The sequence below is a fragment of the Hesperophylax consimilis genome, chromosome 18, assembly GCF_061612785.1.
Source record: "Hesperophylax consimilis isolate HC1 chromosome 18, BYU_Hcon_1.0, whole genome shotgun sequence".
In the NCBI taxonomy this organism is placed as follows: domain Eukaryota; kingdom Metazoa; phylum Arthropoda; class Insecta; order Trichoptera; family Limnephilidae; genus Hesperophylax; species Hesperophylax consimilis.
Genome location: NC_142853.1, coordinates 16,117,917 through 16,144,265, shown reverse-complemented (window position 1 = coordinate 16,144,265; position 26,349 = coordinate 16,117,917). Strand labels below are relative to the sequence as shown.

Here is a 26,349-nt window from a genome sequence, read left to right as displayed (position 1 = left end):
TACGTAGGATTGTTAAGTTAGTCTTCCCATTGGGTTGTAATGAGTATCGTTTTATTCCCCACTCACAGAAGCCATTGTATCCCTCGCTTCACTTATTGCAAAAGTTTTGGTGGACAGGGTAACTTTCGACGCCACTATGTCCTATGTCCATATGTGTGTTCCAATGTCCCTATATCTAGTGCTACGTCGCTATATCACATGTGCTATGCAGGACGTGGCTGTACAGCTATAAGAGCAGAAGTGGAGTTGTGGAGTATCCTGGCCAGCTGTGCGGTTGTTTGCTCTTTCCTTGAACTTTGTACATCAGCGTTCTCAATCGCGACAAACTTCGTAACAAAGCGAAGATTTTCAGGACGCGCAGTATGAGGGAATGATTTTTTTTTGAACTTCAAAATCGTGAACATCTTGATTTTTGATTCGTCTGAAATACAACCATATTTTTTTAGTGTAATAATTTCTAGTAGGACGCGTCTTGGTTTAAATTCTATATCTTTAACAAGACAAGAAAAAACATGGTGAAAATCATAGACATATGAATATTAATGCTTAAAAACTTTTGAGTATCGAATAGTCACTATAATAGATATTTTTATGCAATGCTATATGTGCTACGTTTAGCGCTTTTAGTTACGATTAGAAAACATTTTAGAACTTGAAAAAGCGAGTTCTTCATTAAAAAAATATTTTTTACCAATTGACAATTCGTCAACGCGACGAAGCAATTTTAACTTTATCCCCCCTATACACGGACAAATCTTACTGATTTAAAATATTGGTAATTTATTGAAAATCTTTATTATTTATGAAAAGGCTTGTAGCGAATGAATTGACAGATTTCCTAACAAATAATCAGCTAAACGCGAATGTGTGCGAATTCAAATATCGTGGCATTTCGTCATTATATTTATCAGGAAAAGGACACATGTATGAATACGTGTTCCGACATATTCTGAATGGTCTGATATTTTATTAGGAAATAGATTTACAATCAAGTTTCAATAAATCAGCCATACTCATTTTTCTCCGTGTTATATAGTACATATATCGCCAATTTTAGAAAATGTTAAAAATCTTTTATCGATATACCTATGTAAATAAAAATGTAAGGACGGGTTGTTTCGGAGAATCTGAACAATTGATCAAATTTCAACGTTCATTTTCAAGTTCTGTGAAAGACTTATTCAAGTTCTGTTTTTATATCATTGTAGGCTAGTTGCTTGACAAAACTGAAATAAAAACAGAACTTGAAAAAATCTTTCACTGAACTTGAAAATGAACGTTGAAATTTGATGAATTGTTCAGATTCTCCGAAACAACCCGTCCTAAATGTTCGTTTGTTCAAAATCATAAATCTCCGAAAGTTCTTCACCAATTGCTTTAAACTTTTGACACAACATTGCATTCGAATACTCGAATATTGATGTCACCTGTGAGTAACAGACTGTGACAAGTAAAAACATGTTTTTAGAAAAACAGCGCCATCTGTTGGACGTAAAAGCAACATGCGCTATTGTTTCTCTATCTGCACAGACAAACTGAGCCACAGCAACGCATGACGAGGTACAATTAGTTCTTTAATAAAAGACGTCAGGGATTTGACGTTAGCTAACTTTATTAAAGAATTCTAACAACGCATGAAATAGAAGATGATGTATATTATAATGTGGAAGTGCTTACCTGTAGGGAGAGCTCCGCCATGTCAACCGGCTTGATCCTCTTGAGGGCCGAGAGCCGCTCCAGCCTCTCGCGGGCCTCGTGCTCCACGGCGATGACGAAGGCATCCTGCACCACGGTCTGCCCGAGGTCCACTGCTGGGAGAGGGCAGAAAAGACAATAAGTTAGCGCATTAAATCAATAGATTCATTGTCTAATTTCACAAATGATGAACAGATCGATTAATTTATGGTTAGGTGGGTTAATTGATTGAATGATTGATTTGATTGATTGGTTGATTGTTTGTTTGATATGTAGGTTAGTTAATTGGTTCTTTGACGGATTGATTGATTAATTATGGTTGAATGATTGTTTGGTTGATTACTTGGTTGGTTGATTGTTTAGTTTGTTAGTTGGTTGGTTGGTTGGTTGGTGGAATGATGAATGATGTGTTATTGATTGAATGATTGACTTATTTATAGATTGATTGATTCATGCTTTAATGAAAATTTCTACGAAAACGCAACCATTTGCAAATTTGAATCTACTATCAAGTTATGTTTTTTGTATCCAAAAAATGTGACTGCATTTAAAATAAAATATGTTAAATCGTAATAATAATTGTTTATAATAATATTTGAGAAGTACCCCCATAATTTAGCTGAGCTTGTATGTATGAGGGGTGTGTTTTATAATATTATCGTTATCTGTTTGTTTATATGTTATAGTTTTCAATGAAGCATTTTCAATTTTTTTTAAGAGGAAATTTTTAAACTTTTAAATTTATAATTATATTTCTAAATCTTTATGGTAGTATATTTCAAAATTTTACTCCCGAGATATTTATAATTGAATTGTTTTTTTTACATTTGTTGGGAGAATTGATACTATTTAAGATTTGTATTATTTTTTAATGGTGCGGTTTTACTTGGAAGTATATTTTTGTAAATTTGTAATGTTGCGTGGCAGAAGTATAGTAATGCATTTAGTTTTCTGAGTTTAAATTCTTTAACAAAAGTTCTTTATTGTACCCACACGTATATTCCATCAATATGCAAACACCAGTAGGTATTCTTGTGTTCAGTAAGTATCGGTAAACAGCAATTTTTACAGTTATTTGACAGTAACCTTGAGGTAAAGTAAAGTATTAATATTATTATCGTTGGAAACTGAAGTGTTGAATGTGACCACAGATGTACGCGTCACATTTTTTGGCCTGACCTTCAATCTTTTTTATATACATTACGGTTCACATACCCCAGAAACAAAGTTCCATATTCGAAATGAGAAAAGGTGCATTCCAAGGTTCGTAGAAAATGTATGCTTATTTTCTCCGAACCTTAGGTGCATCCAACATCCCATCCAGTAGAAGTAATGGGTTCCAAACCTCGCCAGTAATTATTACTTCATGGCAAAGTGCCAAGTCTTTGTTTCACACTTGCTACTGAATCTCGTACAAGTCACACATATAAAAGATCTATAGTATTTTTACGAATGTTTTTACCATTTATTTTCTTTATTTATACATGTCAAACCACCACATAACCAAGTACATGACCATAATTTTGTAGGTAGTTGATATGAAGAGTCTATTAACACCAGGAACAGAAATCAATGCCATGATTTAAAAAAAGCAATAACAACATTTTTATAAATAACACGTATGGAAGGTTTATGCTTATGATGTGTTATGTTCAAGTTATGTGTATTTTATGTTATGAAATGTTTATGTTATGTTCATGGTATGTTTGTGTTATGTTTATCGTTATGTTTTATAATCACATTTTTTTACTCCCATATGCTGTGTTTGTTTATAAGATTGCCAATTTCATAGTTCTGTTTAAAAAAAACGCTACTAATTTTAGACAAAATCTTTGGTTAAATAACGAAAAGCGCCCACTTATATTGTATACAGGTTCCTATTTTTATAATTTTGTGATAACCTACTGTTACCAGCTCTGTACCGTTTATGTTAAGTATATGATATGTTTGGTTTATTTATGTTACGTTATGTTATGTTTATGATGTGTATTCAATTATATTCTGTAATTTATTGTATTTGTTAATAAGAAAAATGTTAATTGTGTATGGCCAAGATCACCCCTAATGGGTGAAAGCCAAAATAAAGAATAATAAAAAATAAATCAATAACACGTTGTTTTCAAATTGATTGTCCTATTCCTTATTTGATTTTTTTTAAATGTTACATAAAATATATGGTTTATAATTAAGATGGAGGATATTGTCTGTAAATTTGTTTGTTCGATGCGTTTCAAGATGGTGGCCGTTTTAAGGCGATGCACTACGTCGTGTGATATTTTAAATTGAGCCGCTATCAATAATAACCCTTACGTAGATGGCGATAATGTTTAAATTCCCGCTTAACACTATCCGCCTGTTTTGATTTATGCAAAAAAAAAACAAGGCCAAAAAGTGCCTTTTATTTTATTTGTGGATGTTCAGGCATAAATATTTAAATTTTTTCAATCATTTTATAAATAAGTTAATTTGCCACATTATTCAATAAAATCGTAACCGAAAATAGGTTCGTGAGTAGGAGATTTTGAACTTTAAAGCAGTTTTCATAGGCCTTATACATTATTTTTTTCTGGGCGTATAAAAAGATTTATCTAAAATATACTCGATTATTTCAAAGGCCAAGATGTATTCTACTCGCAGTATTTAATTAAAGCATCTGAAACATTTCTAGCAAACCAAAAACGCATTACTACGTATGGCATCGCATTAATGGTTTTGTAAAGATATTTGAAATCGTACTGTTTATTTGGACTTTCTTAATATTTTTTTTAATATTACGGTACCGAGGTACCTGAAGAAAGTTTGAAAAAAGAATTGTCATTGGGATAGTATCTAACATTTTTTTGTACAAATTAAATAATTCCTTATTTAAAAACTGTGACATAAAAAAATATGATGTATAATTAATATGGTACATATTTTATTACCTACTTACAAATTTTAAGAATTCCGAGAATATTTTGGTTTTGATTTATTAAATAAGAGAAAAATGTTTTTTGGAAGCGAGGTATACTGTTCACAGAACTATTAGTATTTTTTTATTTCATTACGATTTAGTAATAAAATATAATATGATCCCTTTCAATAATATTGTAAAATCACGTGAATGGCGTTGCTGGGAGCTATCCTTACGAAATAGAGGTTTACCGTCGTAGAGTTTTCTGTAGTCATTTTTTATACATACAATTCCGGTACAATTAATATAGGTGTACGTATATTAAATATATAAAACTTTCGAAAGAAATTCTTTAAATGATAGTGAAAATCCTATCAAAATCCGTTTCGTAGTTTAGAAGAACTAAGCGCACAAACAGACAGGCGCGGAACAACTAATTAAACTAATAGTTAAATAGCCGTTTAACCCTTTGAACATATTACGATCAGTTTAACAACATCAGGTCAACTTAACACCCGAGAGAAAGCGATTCCACATAAATATCTTGGCACATACTCCTCGCTTTACTCAAATTCATGTATAGTCTCACAAATACACATTACATTTTACATGACCAGAAATAAGTACATATTTGACCTACTCGATTGTACAAATCTTCCTGGAGTGTCATATACTTCTTCTACCATTGTCAAACAGTTCGATAATGCACAGATACAATCAGGTCAAATCCATGTTTTTAAATTTTAAATTTTAAAAGTTAATAATAAGAGTTAGTAAAATTAATTTTTCGATAGCTCCAAAACTTACGATGGTATGTGCTTTGAAAGTGAAATTGACTAATGAGTATGAAATGTTGTCTCGTGACACGAAACAGTAAAATTTGTATAATTTCCATAGCTTATATTATATTCAATATTTTCTAAAAGTTTAATAAGTTCTATCTTCAGCACGTTCTAATTTATTAATATAATATTTGTAAAAACATTTTAAATTTCGTTGTAGAAGAGAACCTCATTAAAAGCTTTTGCATAAATAAAAATCTATATTTACTTATCAAACAAATCTTATAGAAAGTTACATTGGTGTGTTTGAGGAAACTTAAAAGGAACCGCTTTATGATTTAATCAGATAATTTAATAAGTATCTAGATTTTGGTAATTAAATAACGGATAGCAGGTTGTAATGATACCAAGGATGCGCAGGTTCCCAAATATGTTTAGTATTAGATGTAGTAACGATTAAAAATTGTATATTTATTAAATCTTTTCTCCGCAGTCAGCCAGGGCTGCCTCAAGGAATTTCTTCACCTCTTCAAAGCAAACTTAATATTTACCTACCCACAGTCAATTTTGAATGCAATGTATTTACTAAACCAATAATTAACCACGACGTTTCACGAGAAAAAGTATTGGAGCCAGTGGGACTATGCACCTCTAATTTTAGAATGTTTTAGTCGGGAGGAAATAGGGGACGGGAAGGAGAAAGGGAAGAGGTAGAGTAGGGTAAGAAAGAACTTGGCTATTGCGCGTTAGTTACTAAACAAAGCTGAAGATAAGATTATATTCAGATTCGTTGTCTCTAACAAGGGCAAGTATCCTTCACTCCGGAACAGTGAAGAATACTTGCCCATGTTAGAGGCAACGAATCGGAATAGAATCTTATCTTCAGCCTTGTTTAGTAACTAAATCGTAATAGCTAAGTTAATTACTAAACAAGGCTGAAGATAAGATTCTATTCCGATTCTCTAACAAGGAGTTTCTATGAAGGGCAAGTATCCTTCACTCCGGAACAACTTTCAAAATGTACCCTTTTAATAGATGAACAATCCATGTATCTTCGAATATCTCAATTTACCTACCTGAAAATTTATGTTTATGTACTTAAAATAAAGCTAAATATACACATATCTTTAAAAGACAAACGTACCTTCAAAACACTAAGGACGAATTGTTTTACAGAATTTGAACAATTCATCAAGTTCTGTGAAAGTTCTATTCAAGTTCTTTCATCATTACAGTTTTGTGAAAAAACTGGCCAATAATGATATAATAACAGAACTGGAATAAAACCTTTACAGAACTTGAAAATAAACTTTGAAATTTTCGAATTGTTTAAATTCTGCGCAAAAACCCGTCATAAATACTGATTGTTTTACAGAATTTGAACGAATCATCAAATTTCAAAGTTGATTTTCAAGTTTTGTGAAAGTCCTATTCAATTTCTGTCACTATTTAAGTACTGTGAGATAGCTGACCCACGATGAAATAATAAAACACTTTATTAATACTTTCACAAAATTTGAATTTTATCTTTTAAATTTGATGAATTATTCAAATTCTGTGAAATAACTGGTTATTTAAAACTACTTTAAGAAATGTTATAATATGTATTAAATGTTGAGAAATCTTGATTTGGTAGAGCCTAACAGACAAGGTGTCGTGTGACAGCTTTGTTACCTATAATTATTGTAATAAATAATATTCGTGTTATTTTTAATTTTTGTACAGTAAATAATAAGAAAAAAATAAAATAACTTATTTGATGCTGCACGAGAGTTCCAAATGCCTGGAGCCAGTGGAACTATGACAACACAGTTTGGTGAATGTTGTAAGATTGAATAAAGCGTGGTTGAAGAATAAGAAAGAAAAGAGTAAAGTCGGGACATTTCAACAGGGCTATTAAAATTTAGTTACTAAATGCAGACTTTCACAAGACATTCTGAACCTAAGACTCTCAACAGCGCGATAAGCAGTTAATCAAGAAGATTACCATAGTATTAAAACATAATTGAATCAATGTTAATTTCACACTTATTTGTGGTCGTCAACTTCACGTTCCTTATCTCCGCTAGCAGCCCTGGTCCAGTGTCCCGCCTTTCCGAGGTCACAGACAATGACCGTTACCAAACCGGTTTCTCCAGATCTCTTGTCGTTAGTTGCTAACTAATGCCAACCACCTCCCGCTCCCGACCGCATAGCACACGGGCCACGAGTCCCCATCACCATCAGCTGGAATGAACGAGGCTTTCTAAACGAGAAGAGTGAACCGAGCTGAAACATACATACAAATACCACACGTCTAATTGATCTGGCTCAATGAGTATTGCAAGACCGTGAAACAGTACGGTTCATAGATTGGTTGGCTGAATATCAGACGAAACGTTTGAACGATGGATTCTAATTCTATTATGCCCCCGCAAACCCAATTTCTACCGATTTGTAACAACTTTTTTCGCTCTCGTAGTTTTTAAGTTTAATTTATAATAATATTTGTCATGCCGAAACGTTAACTATATTAAATTCCCTCTACAGAAAAAAATCGCAGAGTACGCTCCGAAAATTATTAAAAACACGTTTTGTTCTGTTATTTAATATGTTATAGGCATGAAAAAATTCATAGTGTATCTTTAAATGCAACCAAAGCATTTGTCGAGAGATTTTTACTCTATTTCAAACGAGTCGTGTTTTATTAAATAATTTCGCCATTTTCGCTTAATTATTATTGTTTTTTTATATTAGCGCGCTCCCTCTAATATTTTTATTTACATATCTCCCTTTCAAACCTTTGAACGCTAACTACGGGGCCTTATAAGCAAACTTATAAATAGTGCAAGAAATGGTCTTCTGATTTCTAATTCATTTTCCCGCCAGAATAAATCATAAATTACACTTTTTTGCTATCGCACTTTTTCTAGAATGTATACGATCACTTTTGAGCGTAAGGTACATATTACTGTCCATTTTCAAAGCTTTGACAACGATAGAAGTTTACTTGCACTGACAACTTGAATTCATAATTTTTTTTTTTTTAATTTCTTCGATGAGACAGTTGTGACGCCGGCAACTTCATATTCAAAGCACTGAATCCCAAAAAAAAAACAATTTCCACATATCGTCATCGCTTTCATTACCATATCCCAGAAAGCAACACTGCAATTCAGAGCTCCAAAAATAAACTTTATTTTTTGCACAAGGATTCTGGTGACGATTTGTATGGGATATGTGTCACACGTATTACAAAATTCAGTCATTAAAAAGTACACTCAGCGTTTTGTATCTCCTTCATTGTAATTCTGAAAGGGGGCTTCTGATTCGATTACAGCGACTAATGTATTCTGGAATCGCAAATTGATTGTTACCTGCCTACGTACATAGGTATATTATTATATCCACTGATTCACCGATACCCACGCGAACCTTTGTGCCCGTCGACCTTAGATCATACATCGACGTTTGTGCCAATATGTATGTAGAATAAAGGCAAGCCTCTGATAATTCACGTTTCTCGTGAATCAGAAAAAGGTGTTACAGTGAAGTTCTCAGTGGTAAGACTATTACGTACGTGAACCTACCTACCTTTTATACATTATATGTATTTACGTGATTGTACCTAAGAGCTATGTAGATACTGCACTTGGAAATTAATCCTTATTGTAGTATGCGTAGTTTGTAAATTAGATTTGCCGATTAAAAATCGTTGTGTGTTACATAACTCTATTGCTAACTTTAGTTATGCAACGTTCTTAGATTATGTGTCATTCAACGTCAATAAACGTACAAATACAACTAACGTATTATTTAAATTCAAAACATGAATTAATTTTAAGTGAAACAATAATATACTTCCCTACCAATTTTATGTGAAATCTTCCAACAATCGTGTAGAATGGGTTATTAGAAAAACACTAGGTAGGTACTTAGTATACAGGTTGTATCGGCACGTACCCGACAAAATTTAACCAGCTATTCCTTAGCACGTTTGGAGTAAAAAATGTTATGGGCACTTTGCTGTCCGGTAACATTTTTTTTAATAAAAAATTTAATATTCATATTTTCACCACTGTTTTATCCTTTGTCAAAGTTTGAAAACCCATCTGGCAATATTTTATTCGAGTTTCGTTGAATAAAATACGTACGTACCTACATTAGCGCGCTTTTACGATCACAACGAAATGGCATGGCACCATTCGTCTCATTTTTTTATTATTATTGATTATCTTTATTATTTAGTGTGTATGAAAGAGCGAACACGCTTTTTGACACACTTGCTAATAACAGCTGTTGAACACGAAAAACAATGCCAATGACAGTGACGGAGTGTGGATTTTTTTTTATCATTTTTTTGTTTTTAATTGAAAAAAAATGTTACCGGACAGCAAAGTGCCCATAACATTTTTTACTCCAAACGTGCTAAGGAAAAGCTGGTTAAAGTTTGTCGGGTACGTGCCGATACACCCTGTATAGTAAAATGAGTTAAATTAGTAATACCCACCTTGTATCTAACCACAGTCGACCAGAGTCGCAATTTCTTCTGATTAATTCACAAGTATGCATACAACAGGTATGCATTGATTGATTCGCCAAAGTCAATAAGTGTGACGTAAAGAAATAATAATGTTCCCTCATTTAAATATAAATCTGGGTCGTTCTTGAAGAGCGTTCTTGACACTGTATTTATTATTTTACCTTGGATAGCGTGACGGTGATTAGCTTAAAACATTCATACTTTTTCTTAGAGAAAGAAATACCTGTTATCTGAGTGTAATACCAGAGTGGTAGATACTCTTAGTATCGCCCTCGTGAAAGACCACCATTCATAATCGAAGTCTCTTGAAAGGTGTTTGGCCGTGTGTGGAATAGCCAAGTTCTTCTCAAACTTCAACATTTTCCGTCTCTTTCCCACTCAGTTCAGTCATACAACATACCCTCTTTGGAAATGCCATAAACCCGAAGGCTCAAAGCAGTTGGGACTCTTGCAGTGTCAGATAAATGCATTAAGGCAATGCACTACGTCGTGTAGTATTTTAAATTGAGCCGCTATCAATAACAACCCTTACGTAGATGGCGATAAGATTAAAATTCCCGCTTAACACCATCAGCCTGTTTTGATTTATGCAAGAAAAAAACATGGTCAAAAAGTGCCTTTTAGTTTATTTTGTGGATGTTCAGGCATAAATATTTAATTTTTTTCAAATCATTTTATAAATAACTTAATTTGCCACATTATACAATAAAATTATAACCGAAAATGGGTTCGCAAGTAGGAGATTTTGAACTTTAAAGCAGTTTTCATAGGCCTATACATTATTTTTTCTGGGCTTATAAAAAGACTTATCTAAAAAATACTCGATTATTTCAAAGGCCAGGATGTATTCTACTCGCAGTATTTAATTAAAGCATCTTAAAAATTTCTAGGCGACCAAATTTTCAAACCAAAAACACATGATTTTGCATTACTACGTATGGGTATAGCATCGCATTAAGGAAATGGCTAGTTCATTATAAATATTATACTGAAGATGTCCAAATATCCTCCAGAAACGTCTGTTTGCACATATTTTTCACTTCTATTCCGCTTGTTTGCGTGCCTATCATGTATTCTTATTATTTGTCTGTGATTTTTAAATATGGAATGTATTACATTGTACTACCCCCCCGTACATTCTGGAATAAATTCTTATTATTAATATTATGTAAGAGATTCCAAGTCGCGCTCTGGTTTCAAATCCTAGTTTTGAAGTATCAAAATGTTGACGAGATATGAGTAATACCTACCCTCAAACATCCTATTTATATTTATAAAGAGTTCTTCCCGCGTAAGTGAGAACAATCCAGTTATAAAAATTCTCTTTATACAATTAGGTAAATAAAATTTGAAAATATTACTCAGACAAAGGATGCATAATATGTATATACATAAAATTACAAATTTTTAATAACTCGAGACACAAAGAGAGGCAAGTGAAACGTATATAATTGCATGTTGTAGAGCAATAGCAGGACATTTTTTTTTCTGAAAATGTATATAGTATAAACAAAAATGTCTACCACAGTATATGTCTTTCTTCATACTATGATTTAGAACAGGTTGTTTCAGAGAATTCATCAAATTTCAAAGTTCATACGTATTCAAATTCTGTTAATGTCCTATTCAAGTTCTTTTATTATTCAAGTACCGTGAAACAACCGGCCAATAATAACAGAACTGAATTTTGACTTTGAAATTTGATAAATTGTTCAAATTCTGTGAAACAATTAGACCTCAGAAACTTATCATCGGTGATCAAGCGCAGTTCCTGGAACAGTGTATTTTCCGGTCGCTTTCACCAATCAAACTGAATAAACGCCAAGTTAAGGAAAACGTACTCAGTAAAGGATACAACCCATTATATTTTACAACTAGAAAATGTACACGGAAATCAATTCAACTTTAATAACTTTAGAACTCATTTTGTAGTTTCATACTCACCGCTTTTATCAGTGGTTTTGGTGTAAATTCAGGTTATTGCGAGGTTCCAAGTATATTTGACTTTATCGAGAAATCGAACTGCGTATCAATTCTGTTTACCCAATAAATTCCCAATTATTAAACGTTTAGCACGCTTCCCAGTTGTGGGAGTTCATTTCGAAACCTCGCGACAGCCGAAAACCAGTTGTCACAATAACGTTTCACAATGTGGCCCGCTCATTCTGGGAATATACTTGGAATAGTTATTTAAAAAATGAAAACTGATATTATTATTATTATTACTCAGGTATTAACGTCAATCGTCGTCAGTAAATTTTTGGCAATATAATATGTTCATCTAACTACGTAATTCACATTTGTATTCCTTATAATAATGGTCTTTTCATTTTCATGTATAGAATGTTTTTATTAGTACAATGCTATTATTACCTGCCTATTCCATTATTGTATTTTCTGAAAAATGTACGATCAGAGGTTCCTATTTCGTTTATCATTCTAAAATAGCAGTCAAACTGGCGCAGACCCGTGCAAAATCACGGATAGTGAATTCTTGACAAATCAAAAAAAAATTCCGTTAAAAATACTATAGGCATGTAATTGTTTAAGTTGAGTCACACAATCAGTTCCAATTTTGAGACACTTCATTTTTTTATTGAAACTTTGAATCAGAGTTACGCCGGACGCATAGACAACCGAAATTAGTATTTTTGATGATAGGTAGATACTTTATCGCTTTTCTGAATTCTTCACATAATCAGTTCTAATTTTTAAAATGATAAACCAAATTTGTGTTATTGAAGTTTACTTATACAAGGTGGGTTCTTACTTTAGTGTTGGGAAAACCCGTTGCAATTCCAGCTTACCTATGGGTGGATCTTCCACTTAACACTGCATACATAATGCCCCAAGGAACAACGCGTTGTTTGTCAGAGAATTATGCAGGCATTAGTCTCTAGTTCATCGTGTTCTCTAGTTACTGCATTACGTGATGAACATGAGTGTTCTATCCTCTCGAAAGCAAAATGAATCCTCAACTACTGAAGTTTATCATTATTTGGTAAAGATGTTGCTTGGGTACTTATTGTAAAAACAACGGTTTATTCTCTTGGGGGAAATATATTGTAGATTTCCCTTTTTCGCCAAACAAACTATGCTGAAGGTTATGCAAATATCCTCCAACATAGCATTTATCGCTCAGGAAACGTACGTTTGAATATAAGACCATTTACATGGATTATCGAACGCCATGACGTGTTGAACTATCAAGGAAATGTTCGCGTTTGTAATTGTTTACAAACATGCCATAAAATAGAAAACAATATTGGTTTATGCATTCTAGCGAGTACGAGTAAACGTAAAATAAAACTTCCATTGTCTTATTGCGAAAATTGTTTTAATACGCGATAATTGAATACATAAATGTTTTACTCGTGTATGTATTTTGAAATGATGGTGAAATATAAATGAGAAAAACTTACTTTTGAGTAAATCAGAAGTAGGCACAGTTTTGACCGATCATTAAACTCTGAAATTTAATGATAAATGTGTGTCAATAGCTAAAGGCAGCCTTTCCACTCGGTAATGTCATCAAACTAATCATCCAAAAAAATTGTGTTGACCATCATAAGGTGATATCAGTTTCAAATTTTTACAACCTATACGTTTCACACTTTCCACTTGTATAATCGTTATTTTAATCAGCAACCAATTAACGAGTTATGAAACAGTTTCGAAAATAAATTTTGATGTTTGTTCGCTTCAGTTGCATTTATACAATCAGATAATAATGCATATCAAGTAGTGAAGGAATGGAAATAGGAACATGTATAATTTGTATTACGTAAAACAATTAAATAGTCTTGCAAGAACGCATCGTTGACTTCGAAAGCAGATTGTCTGGTTTGTCTGGACTGCTCGAGAATAAGGTAGAGACTTCATAATACTATTTATCCATTAAAGACAAACAATTGTTAAAGTTACACAACAGTCAACTCGTAAACATTAAAGTTTTCAGTTATGTATTAATTTACTTTCAGTCTTCAAGGAGTGTAGGTAATAGGGGTACTTCTTCGAAATTGCAAAAACAGAGAGGGATGACAAATATTTACACAAATTATTTATACGGACGTTTACAAAAAAAAATAGAAATATTGGAATTGATTTTTTTACTACAGACGAAATTTCGAAAGGCGCGAAGGGAATAATTTCAGATTTGCATTGATAGAAAAGAGGACCGTTAGATCCGTAAAATTTTTTTTTAGTAACGCCCCGAAAGTAGCCCGTTATACAGCATGACTGGTTCTTTATGGAATTACAAGAAATTTCAATATTATTCAGTATCAACGCTCACACTTTGTTTCCACCTTTACCTTCTTTCCTTATCCTAAATTAGATACCACCTTAATACATTTCTCATATTTTAACAATATTAAAGCAATCGACATCAAGATTAACTGTTTTGATTTTCAAAACGAGTTGTCAATCATTGCATGTACCAGTGTTCAGAATCTACTCGAGAAGAACCAAAGAAAACATATTATTTTCCTGATACTTGAATGGTGCCATGCTCCATGCATATTTACATTAACACAACTATTATTTTTAAACAATAAACCAATGTCTTCAATACTTATAGCAATTTTCATTACAAAATCCATAATTAAACGACAAAAGGCAGTGACGGAAAGAACGACATTGTTAGTAAATTGTGTAACGTCTAAATTAACATGTGTCGATGTAGTTTCTTTTTTAAAACAAATGAAATTACTACCACGTGCCACGTGTAACAGTAGTAACTACTTCGTAATCATTTCTCCTCATTATCTTTTTTGAATTTTCAAATTCGTTCAGTGTTATAAGGATGCACGTATTCTAAATAATAAAATTAGTTAAATGAAAACATAAAGTGACGAGAGACATAATCGAAAGAATGATTTCTAAATGTTCGCTTTTTAAATAATCCATTCAAATCGATACAACTGGAAATCGTTTAGAGTTTAAATATTCAGAAATGTACAAACTCGATCGAATTACTGCATATAGTTCTCTTTCGGATACGGTACAACCGCAATATTTGTGTTATCTAAAAAAAGCTTTTCTACAGACAACAGCCATCGTCGTGCTTTTGTCGATATCCAAATCGACGTTTGCGGTATCTGAACTATAGATAGATAGATTGAAACAGTTTTGTATTTAATAAATATGTAATTTTTATATTGTAAGCAAAATGTGGTACACGAAAATCATATAGTAAATACAAAAGGGAAGTACCACACCAATCAGATCTGGCTACAAAACAAGTTTGCAACGTTTCGATTATAAATCGACTTAAATAACATAAAAATGTGAAAATATATTCGTTTTCAAGTATTCTTGTTATTCATAACCGAACAATATATTAATTACATTTATTGTTGAGATAATAATATGAATGTATTATTATTCCCGGAATGAGTTTCTTTCAAGTTATTGATCCCACCATACAGTACCTACAACATTTATTCAACTGTGTATGTACTGTAATAGTTAAGAATACTAATATTGTTAAGAAGCAATATTTTTTTTCACTTATTTATTAAAAATACTTATTTATAATAAGGTACTAACTACTACGTGATATTGATTGTGTAAAAAAAAAAGAGAAATGCTGGAGATCATTTTATCGGTAATAAAAAGTTATTGATGTTATTTAAAAACATCTACGACATTTCTTATTTCTATAGTGTGCGAAATTACACGATAATGAAAATAATTACAATTTACGACCTATTGTCGAACGATAAAATGTACTCTGGCGTAAAATTTAAAGAAATTACCATAAGAATTAAAAAATATATATATGTACCTATATTTATAACTTGCCATATTTATCACTGTAATAAAAAAATTAAATAATAGTATTTATATATCAATCATCCACAATATTGCAGTAAATCCGTTTTAGCAAAGTTCAATGAACTTTTTAAATTTGAATACTACACACGAGAAATATGATGTAAGATTTTCACGGCCAAAAGTATTTTTATTTATTTTTTTGGGGTGTTATGCCGTGTTGCGCTAACTCCTTGCCAACGTTTCGGACAGCATTGCAGAAAAAAATGATTAAAAAAAACTGCACACGAGATCCAACTGCTCCCAATAGCTGACCATAATATTCCCTTTAAATTGGGGTACGTTATATTTATTTTATTTGCGTCATAAACAGTCTTTATTCATTCATATTTTACAGTGAACAGTGTCAGAACAGAAATATTCTAGTGAGGCGGGTTAGTTTCATGTTTGTAATGTTGATCATGTTATTGCAATAAACGACCGGGTTGCCGGAAATTTAAAAAAAAAAGTTGTAGGAAATTGTTTGTATCATTGACCAATAAATTAACAACATTCAAAATTAAGACGAAATTTTAAAAAAATATACATAACAATATAATAAAATCAGTTCTGATAAAGTGGAATTAATTAAAGATGCAATAAATGTTTTTCAAAATATTTTCTAGGTTTCCATTTAAATATGGAATGGGTATCAATAATGACAGTGAGAGAAAGTGATGTTATTCAATCAAAACTGCTGTTACTGTTATTCAATTGTACAGTTATTCTGCTATTCAAACATATTTTTTATGAAGCTAATTGGAATAGAAAAAGTAAGGATATCGAGAAGATGAAGGTTTGAATGTACTTAGCTACTCACATCTGATACCCAAACACGGCTAAAGCCAATCTAAGCTTAAAGATTAAAACCACAACATCCTGACTTGGCGGCCCAGCGTCCATAGTCTGATGACAGTGGTACTCGAAGAAAAATGACTATGGCTGATGTATTGAAATCCTGTTAAAAACATGATGGTAATTCATTTCCCGTTAAATATTAGTCCATTCAGAATAGATCGGAACACGTGTTCATGCAGCTGAGATATTCCTGATAAATATAATGACGAAATGCGATCATAATAGTATTTTTAGTCGTCCTCATAAAACATTCGCGTTTTACTGATACTTTGCTAGAAAATCTGTCAATTCATTCTTTAAAGGCCTGGCAGAGCTGTTTTTAACAGGAATACAAATAATTTGACTAGATTTTTAAAAAATTAGTATTATTTTACATGAGTAAGTTTTCTCTGTTTAGGGTCCTTGTTTTTTGTTGTCTCTCCGGTATACTCCTGAGCCTGAATACATACTACAAATTATGTTAAACATTGAAACGTCAGCGTGCTTCCCTGTCACGCTCGGAGGGCCACTAAGGGTAAGGGCGAGGGTTCAGTTTCCTGTCTCGCAAGTGTTTAATGAACCTGCCGGGGCATACCAATATTGTGTCGACGGCACATTAGCGGCCGTATGTACAGGCAGTAGGACACAGGGCCGTCTCGGTAGGGTAAACTAGGGAGGGCACTAATGAGAAGAGAGAAGAGCCAAGTTATTAAGGAAAATCGTATGTATCAGAATATTTTCCCATAATTGACAAACTGATTTGCCGCTCGAGTCAAAGTTCGTTCGGCTGGTTCTGATCTCATAAGGCATTCTGATCTCACGCACTGCACTATGGGACCCATCTTATTGAAAGATCTCTTGGAAAAAGATGAGTATATTTTTCTCGCAGGAAATGGCCGGGATTCAAATTCGCAAAGAACCATTACTAAAAAATATGAGAAGTAAGCCTTTGAAATCATTTAGCACAAGTTCTCTATACATATATGAAAAGATATTCTACGGATATAGGTATGCGTATGTTTTTAAACGTTATTATTGACTGCGATACAGAATGTATGTGTTTAATTGGGTGACCAGATAAATCATCAGAATGATAATTCATCACATCTTTAAAAGTTATATAAAGTCATGGAAAGTGATGAAACAAAAACTTTATTAACTGGGTTTTAAGTAGGTTAGGTTAGGTTAGGTTAGGTAAGGTTTAAATTTATTTATTTTCCTCGTTTCTAATGACTTTATATCACTTTTTAAAGGTGTGTTGAATTGTCACTGTGTTGAGTTATCATGGAACCGTTTAATTTATATAAAATAACAATCGTTAATTTAAATATAAAATTAAAACTTTTAATGATCTTAGCAAAATGGAAACTAAATTCTGTTTTGACGTCGAAACGGCATGATAAATAAATATCTATAAAGTTATAATATTTTTATTCAACGTAGTGTGTAGGACTAATAGGGGGTCCTAAAGAATCGCTTTGCCCAGAGTCGACAGTGCTACCAATACGGTCCTGGTAACAAAGAATAGGTAATACTACATTAATTCCAGAGAAACTTCCAAAGAATGTGCAAAGATGAGCGGATAGAAAACTGCGTAAATAGTTGCTAAAGGAGGCAGGAACTTTTATGCCGGACGTAGCAAATAAAGTAGAGAATAAGTGATGAATTAATTTAATTTATCACATTATAAGGGCTCAACAAACTTATGTGTAGGTAAAACTGAACGCCTTTTCATTTTTATAATTTCTTTGGGTTTAGAATAATTTATTTTATGAATACATAATGTATAATTACATTTTGTAGGGAGGCACTAAGTAAAATTCCCTAGTTTTTTCGGAAAGTAGCTTGTGGGGTTAATATTGCCCTGATTGTAACTAACCTCCCATAGCACCAGAAGAAGAATAAGAAAGTGCTCTAGAACTTTGAAAAAATGATTTCTAACTTTATATTTTGTCAAAAAAATACACAAATTGATCCGATTAAATTGTTGAAAAGAAGCAAGCTGTCTGTTTTTATATCAAAGACAAATTATTGTTGATGTGTTATGGTATATGTTGTATGAAGTTAGTAATAGGTATGTAGATGTGGTGGATCTATTTAACTGCACGGAAAGTAGGTACAGAAGGGCTATAAGCTTTTCGATCAATATTAATTTAAACTACGTCTACTATTTTATACAATTCATTTGAATTTCTTGCTAGCATATCCTCCAAGAGCTTGTTTTTGTCTTACACTTTCTGATATCACTGTACGATCAAATGCAACACTTATTTTTTTATTATTTCTAATTATGCTTCTATTTAACTGTGTCATGCATAGAATAAAGAAGAAAACTAGAAATGGAAACAAATGTGCCAATGACTTAAACCTTTTGTTCTTGACCATTTAGCACACGGTCTGCCTATCTTACACTCGCCTGAAATTGTGTATCGCCATCCTATTTTAATTTCATAATCAAGATTAAACACAGTTTTATATGGAACTACTATCTGTACCCCGTCACGCGATGCTGTGGATCAGTCTGTCTGTGCAGATAGAGAAAAATGGCGCGTATTGTTTTTACGTCCAACACATGGCACTTTTTTTCGAAAAAAGCATGATTGTCCGACAGATGGCGCTGTTTCAAATAAAAACATGTTATTACCTGTCACAGGCGACATCTCTATGATATAGGTATATAAAAACAAGCGTATTTGAATTCAAAGTTGTGTCAAAATTTCAAAGCAATCGGTGAAGAACTTTGGGAGATTTAAGATTTTGAACAAACGAACATTTTATATTTATATTTATAGATATGCCCAAATTGATCTTGAAACAACCCACAAGTCACTACTTCTTAATAATAATAATAATAATACTTGGATGACTTGTATAGCGCCGTTTTTGTGCAAAAACACCTCAAGGGCGCTGTACAAACTGATAATACATTTGTACAGTGGTCTATGTTATTACTTAATTATTTATGGAGAAAATATACAGTTCAATACTTACCTGATAGGTCACTTGAGATAAACACTTAATTAACATTATCTAATTGTTTATTGGCGAAATTTAGATACAGGATTTAGGACTTAATTGAAAAATTGAAGTTTTCTTCTTTATTCTATGATGACATGCAATTATTGTTTTTGGTAAATTTTAAAAACAAAAGTAAGTTTAATTAATTTTTTATCCATCCAGTAATAGTAATAATAATAATTGGATAATTTGTAGAGCGCCGTTTTTGTGAAAAATCACCTCAAGGGCGCTGTACAGTTTATTTCCTAGGATCTACATTTGTTATTTAGACCAACTGTGCCAGCACGAGGTTCGTCATCCGTTCAGGTATGTGTCTGCCGCCAATATAGCGCTGACATGTGTCTGCTGCCAATAAAGAGCGCCGACACAACATCCTCACATAGACAACAAACCTTGGCAGCACCGCTGTGACGCTCGACAAAGACAGAAGATGGAGACTCTGCTGCAAGAGTCCTAGGTAGCGAAGGAACTGTACCAGCTGCTGCAGGGAGAGAGACTACCTCGTCCACCAACTGTGCCAGCACGAGGCTCGTCATCCGCTCAGGCATGTGTCCGCCGCTAATATAGCGCTGACATGTGTCTGCTGCCAATAAAGAGCGCCGACACAACATCCTCACATAGATAAAAGTACATCACTCTACACAAGCATGGGTGTGTTTAGTCAGCTGTAGAAATATCCTATTCTCTTTAAATGACAACACGTCTGTATGGCAGGGCGTTCCCTTAATGGCACTGATTATCGTTAGAATAAGATTAGCATCGTCCTTTTGGTATGTCATGGTGCAATATCAGATCATAGAGTCATAAGATGCAATTGATTTGCCTCTGACTCATCGCAATATAGCTCATTGTTTACATTATATGCGTTGCACTTTTGTAAAACAATGGCAGGGACACGTCCTACAATGTCGTAAAATAAAATACATAAAAAGTTCTGAGTCAAAGAGAATTAACGACCCAATTCTAATGCAGTTGAATGCATTTGTTTTGTTAAACTCCTCCAAGTAATAAAAAGTGAAGACGGGTTTTTTCACAGAATTTGAACAATTCATCAAATTTCAAAGTTGATTTTCAAGTTCTCTGAAAGTTCTATTCAAGTTAAAGAAAAAATATACATAAAGAAAAAAAATCGGTTGCTAAAAATCGAATAGTGTCAGCTGTTCAATATTTTTTAAATGCGCTGAAGCTTCGACCTGGCTTCTAAAGGGTGTTTCTTTATGTTTTGTGTTTTTAAAAAAATTTAAAAAAACGTAATGCTAATACAGAAAAAAAAGTTTTTAGGCTCTCTGTGTGATAATGATTCATCAGTTTCCCGATTGTATGAGTTTATGAACACCGTGTACGTATACTAAGTAGTTACGTATGATCGATTAATTTATTGTGATTTACAGTCGAACTTGATTTCCGCTTCTCTTACGTCAGTTCAATCTAAGATCTTTAACTTCAAGTTAAAAATAATAATAATAATATTTGAATGATTTGTATAGCGCCGTATTTGTGCCAGATCACCTCAAGGGCACTGAAAAAAAAATGCTACATTTGTACTGTTCTCTGCTTTAGTTGTCACCGATTGCATCATTTTGATCGATTTTACCAATAATGGAATATAAGTACAAATATTCATCACTCAAAAAAAACGAATGCTTTGGTATTTCTTCGTTTTGGCTTGAAATTGTAAGCGTTGTGACGTCAAAGCACGACAAACAAACATCACGAAACCCATTAACTACACAATGGGTTGACGAAAGCTTTCACGATAACGTGAACGTATCTAATAAAATATGTAGGATTATTCACGGCAAAGGCTATTATTCCATCAGGTTCTGTGTGACCTAGGTCGAGTACCCCAAGGCAAGTCAATGCCTAACTATACACTTCTAGGTACAATCTGTTTTTACTACCAACCTACAAATAATGTTGTTATTTTTTTTTACATTAGCTCCACACAGGAGTCCAAGAGTGACGGACGTGTGAATCAATCCCTCCCACTGCGGTGCAAGGTCAAGGTTCCGAGAGTCCTGTTGGAGAGGTCAAAAGGTCTCCCTTAACCAATCTCTCCCATTCCGGTCGATGCATCCACTGACAAGACCCGGATAAACCTCACTCCATGAACCCGGGTACCCATGCTAAAACACCAAACGTAGCGAACCACTTGGGGTGATCTATGGCAGAGGTGTTGGTTATCCAATAAATGGTTCTCGGGGCGGTGGTACCCAAACTCGCCTCCCTAATTGTAATCCTCCTATCTGATAAACCAGCGTTTTAACGCTCTCTTTATAATTCAATAATTGAATATCTCCATAAATCATCAAGTGAATATAGAGCCATAGGTGAAAAAAACTATTTTCAATTTTCTAACCATCAAATTTAATATGATGAAGATCATAACGAAGGAAAAATGAAACAGAACAAGACACAGAAATTTAAAAACAGTAACGGTCACAACTGGGAATCGCACCCAGGATTTTACCGGGATTATCATATTCTTTTATTTGTTAATATTATCTTCCTCTTCAATGATTATATATGAGAGGCAGAAAAGGCTATGAAAATGTCATGAAACCAGAGCTCACCTTCTATGAGTTATTCAATCACATAAAAAAATAAAAAATAATCAAAAAATTACGTAATGATATTTTATGGACATACGTAATAGGTACTACAACTATATAATAACTAAAAATATCTAACCGTATCTTATTGTACTGTGTATGTCTTAACAAATAAATAAATAAATTTAAAAAATAGGCATTAAAATCGCTTGACAAACGGAGTCTAGAAACGTTCGATTTCAAGCACAATACTGTTTTTTTTATTTATTTTGTAAATCATTTTATAAGAAAGCAACAAAGTTAATCAAGTGAAACTGTTACAAATAATCTTAGCTATAATACTGTATTTTTAAGTTGTTTCCTTTATGCGTTCATACATTTTTGTTGAATATATTTTTTTTAGTAGTTTACATTCATATTTTTTATTGAGTAATTTATTATTTTATTTGTATTCTACTCAAGCGAAACGATAGGAAAACCTTCAATTTATCTAAAGCATTTTTTTGGTATTCATAATGTACACCAATTCGTTATAAAGATTAATCAAAATAGTGATTTGGCATTAAGCCTCGCCTTAAGGGTTTGGGGGTTCAAACCCTTCCAACTTCATCGGCCACAGTATCACACAGGAAAAAAGATACCAGTACTAGTAGATCACATTCATAAATAAACCACTCACTAGATCGATATCTTCGGACTTTTTGTACGAAACAAATTGGTGCTAAAAAACCATAGAGATATGCCAATATATAGACAGTAAAATGAAAAACTCTGAAAGTTTATTCTCATAGACTTTCAGAGTTTGGATATAGAGATGGATATATTTAGGCAATAAAGTGACGTCACAATATTTCGGTTCCAATTTTCTGTCGGAGTTATACCCCTTGATCACATTCCTGGAAAATTCAACAATATTTATTTATTTATTTTATTTATTTAGTACAGGTGATGATACAATGACACATGAACATATACATAAAAAATACTTTGACTGCCCAACTAGGAGGAATTCCCGTTTTAGGACAGTCAATTTATTTTTAATTATTTTTATTTATTATTTCTTCCATCTTATTATTAGAGTAAGCAGAGGTCACAAAAAACTTTCCATCCCCCTCCCCCTTCCCCAAGTCCGACCCCCCCATTAGGCCACTAAACATACTAAATAATACTCATAATTAGACTTTATACTTTACTTTATATTTTATACTGTATACTTATACTTTATACTTTATACTTTATACTTTATACTTTATACTTTATACTTTATACTTTATACTTTATACTTTATACTTTATACTTTATACTTTATACTTTATACTTTATACTTTATACTTTATACTTTATACTTTATACTTTATACTTTATACTTTATACTTTATACTTTATACTTTATAATTTATACTTTATGCTTTATACTTTATACCTTATACTTTATACTTTATACTTTATACCTTATACTTTTTAAACTTTATATTTATGTAAATAGCACAAGTTGTGCCGTTTGTATTTAAATAAATAAATAAAAATAATTAACAAACGTACCTACCTACATTCTACCAAACACGGGTATTTTCTGAGTCACCTCATCGTAAATATACATTAATCAAGTCATATATTTATTAATTGCGGCAACAGGTTGTTTCAACAAAATTACCACGATATTACTGAATGTTATTTAACCAAAAATATTGGCAATAAAACTCGCAGTCCTTTTTCCGTCGAGGTTTTTGGAATTTATTGAATTTTAACAGTCAATTAAAATTTGTGATTTTCACACGTTTTGGCCATTGGGTTGCCATTTTTGACATCTCTGGCGCCAAATGAGGAATAATGACTGTGGGTGATGATTTTAAAATTAAGCAAGTTAGTAATCGGGCCACGCCATCGAAATATACTAAAAATTACAATTATAATACGTTTTAATTTTAATTGGTTTCAAAATAATTGATCATATGATTTTTGTGTTTCTCTATTCCTAAGCCATTTAACTGAAAGGGAAGGCAAAGAGTATAGAATGCCACGAGACTCTTGACCCAAACTCCTTGCACCAACCTCGTACATGATCGATATCACCCGGCTTAGGAACTTGTTACACAAGACTTGATCGAAACATAATTTGCTGGGGTGTCCTTACGACTTGCATTACGTTTATTATCCAAAAACTTATTTCTCAGTCGATTTGCTCTACTTGTCAAAACCAACTAAGCGCTCCCATCGTCATCTCGTTCATTACTCTAAACCTATATACCCACACTAGTTCAGGTAGGTGACACATTAGGCTATACGCATCATGGCTAGATCTTATTTCAGCATATCGCTCGCCATACACTATGCGCTATATATAATATAGCCCGCTTATAGCGTGGTCTGTCACAGGCATTCGAACATATCTCAACGTGTGTATCTTCTCGATCGATGTCAATGGCTCGACGCGAAAAAGATTCAAGGACCGTAATTCTTGGCAGATCTATTTAACTGCACGCAAGGTAGGTACAAGAGGGCTATGCTATCAAATCTTTTCAATCAATATTAATTTAATCTAATTCTACCTTATTTGCACTATAGAAACTTATGTACTTGTATCTCTTGTTTACTTACTTACATACTCTCTAATGTCATTTCACAATCAAATGCCACATATATTTTTAATTTTAATACTTTTTTTAAAATATTTCTACGATTTTAACTGTGACATGTTATCATTGTTTATGGTATATTTTTACCGTTGATATTAAATAAATAAATAAATTAAATAAATAAATTCTTGCTCGATGTTTGAAAGAAATTTACAATTGGACTAAGCGTCTTGGTGGTATATCTATGGCGTCTTGTGTCTAGCTGCTCGAGCGTGTGAACGCGACGACGAGTATAGTTCAAGTCGACATGTTCGATCGAGTCAAACCATCGAGCATGAATATACGTGTACACATAGCTTTACACAGGTTCTGCACTGTGATAAATGACTGCACAAATATCAGATGGAGATACGTGTGCAAATGATAATTTCTAGAGAATTCACTCTAAATAAATAAGAAAAAAACAGATTTAGAAAATGAGATTAAAAGAATTTGGCATTCTCAGACTATAAAAATATTACCATTTGTGTTATTTCGGCTACTGGCATTATACCTAGCTCTCTAATTCAAAATTTAGGCGTATTAGATCTGTCAAAGAATTTATATATAAAAATGCAAAAATCGGTCATTTTTAATACATGTAGTAAATATTTATATTGAGCGATCAGTAGGGTTTATAGGTTCAATTCACAGACATAGGAATTAATAGACGAGAAGATAATGGCGAGGGGTAAAATCAACTGTTGACGAACGAAGGGAGTGAGGCTGACTGTGATTCGTCAATAAATCAATCTGACAGTAAATAGGCATCTCGCATTATAATATCACCATTTACTTCTTAAAAGTAAAATCTGCTTTTGAATGAATAGACATTTTTACATGGGAGCGCAAATTACTCGCCACGTTATGAACAAATTTGCGAAGTCCAAATTCGGCAAAAAAATTCGGTTCCATTTTCAGAGTCGAATATTTCGTTTAAGTATTTAGTTAAGACACTTTTATAAATGTTCATAATTTACTTCCCAGCAACCAACCAGCTTTGTGTTTCGCGTCCAGACGTTTCTCGATGTGATAGTAACAACTGATTCATATTATACGATATGAATATGCTTAAAATAAAGTAAAATAATGCTTATATATGGAATGTAATACGACAATTGGGTTTATTCTCTTTTTCACATCTATTTTTACAAGTTTTCATAGTACAAGTCAACATTTTGCCGTGTTATTTCGTAAAATGAACCGATGATGCCTCGACCATAGTTCGCACAAGAATGATGACGTCACGTTTTCAAATTTTACTTGAGGCCATACGCGAGCACAGCCGGCTCCAATGGAACCGGTATGGGGAGTGGGGATAATACGCTTTTAATCACTTAGGGCAGGTCTACTAATATTCATATGTCTATGGTTCAATTAGAATAATTTTCAATTATTCTACCGAGCCGAACACTCTGATATGAAAATATCTGAGTCGGTGAATTATTTATCCATTTGATCTCTGGTGATTTGACGTGTTGTTCTTGTATTATTTTATATTAATTATACAGGGTTTTCCAATAAGAGGTGTTATTTTGAATAGCCCGCTATTTCGGTAGATGTTACTTTTGAAGCTGTCATTTTTTGACATTTGACAAGTCGAAACTACACTATTAATAAA

The 26,349-nt window shown here is 32.8% G+C and overlaps 1 protein-coding gene across 5 annotated transcripts in view; it reads right to left on the bottom strand.

The window, feature by feature from the left end:
- sdt (MAGUK p55 family member stardust) overlaps nucleotides 1-26,349 on the bottom strand; it is a 258,609-nt gene that overhangs the window by 190,997 nt on the left and 41,263 nt on the right. For 3 of the 5 annotated variants that reach the window (XM_089642614.1, XM_089642618.1, XM_089642616.1), the window contains one exon: nucleotides 1,678-1,811. In XM_089642614.1, the coding sequence (XP_089498740.1) occupies nucleotides 1,678-1,811 (134 nt within the window). The remainder of the gene's footprint in view (nucleotides 1-1,677; nucleotides 1,812-26,349) is intronic. The other 2 variants (XM_089642615.1, XM_089642617.1) reach the window with 1 other exon arrangement.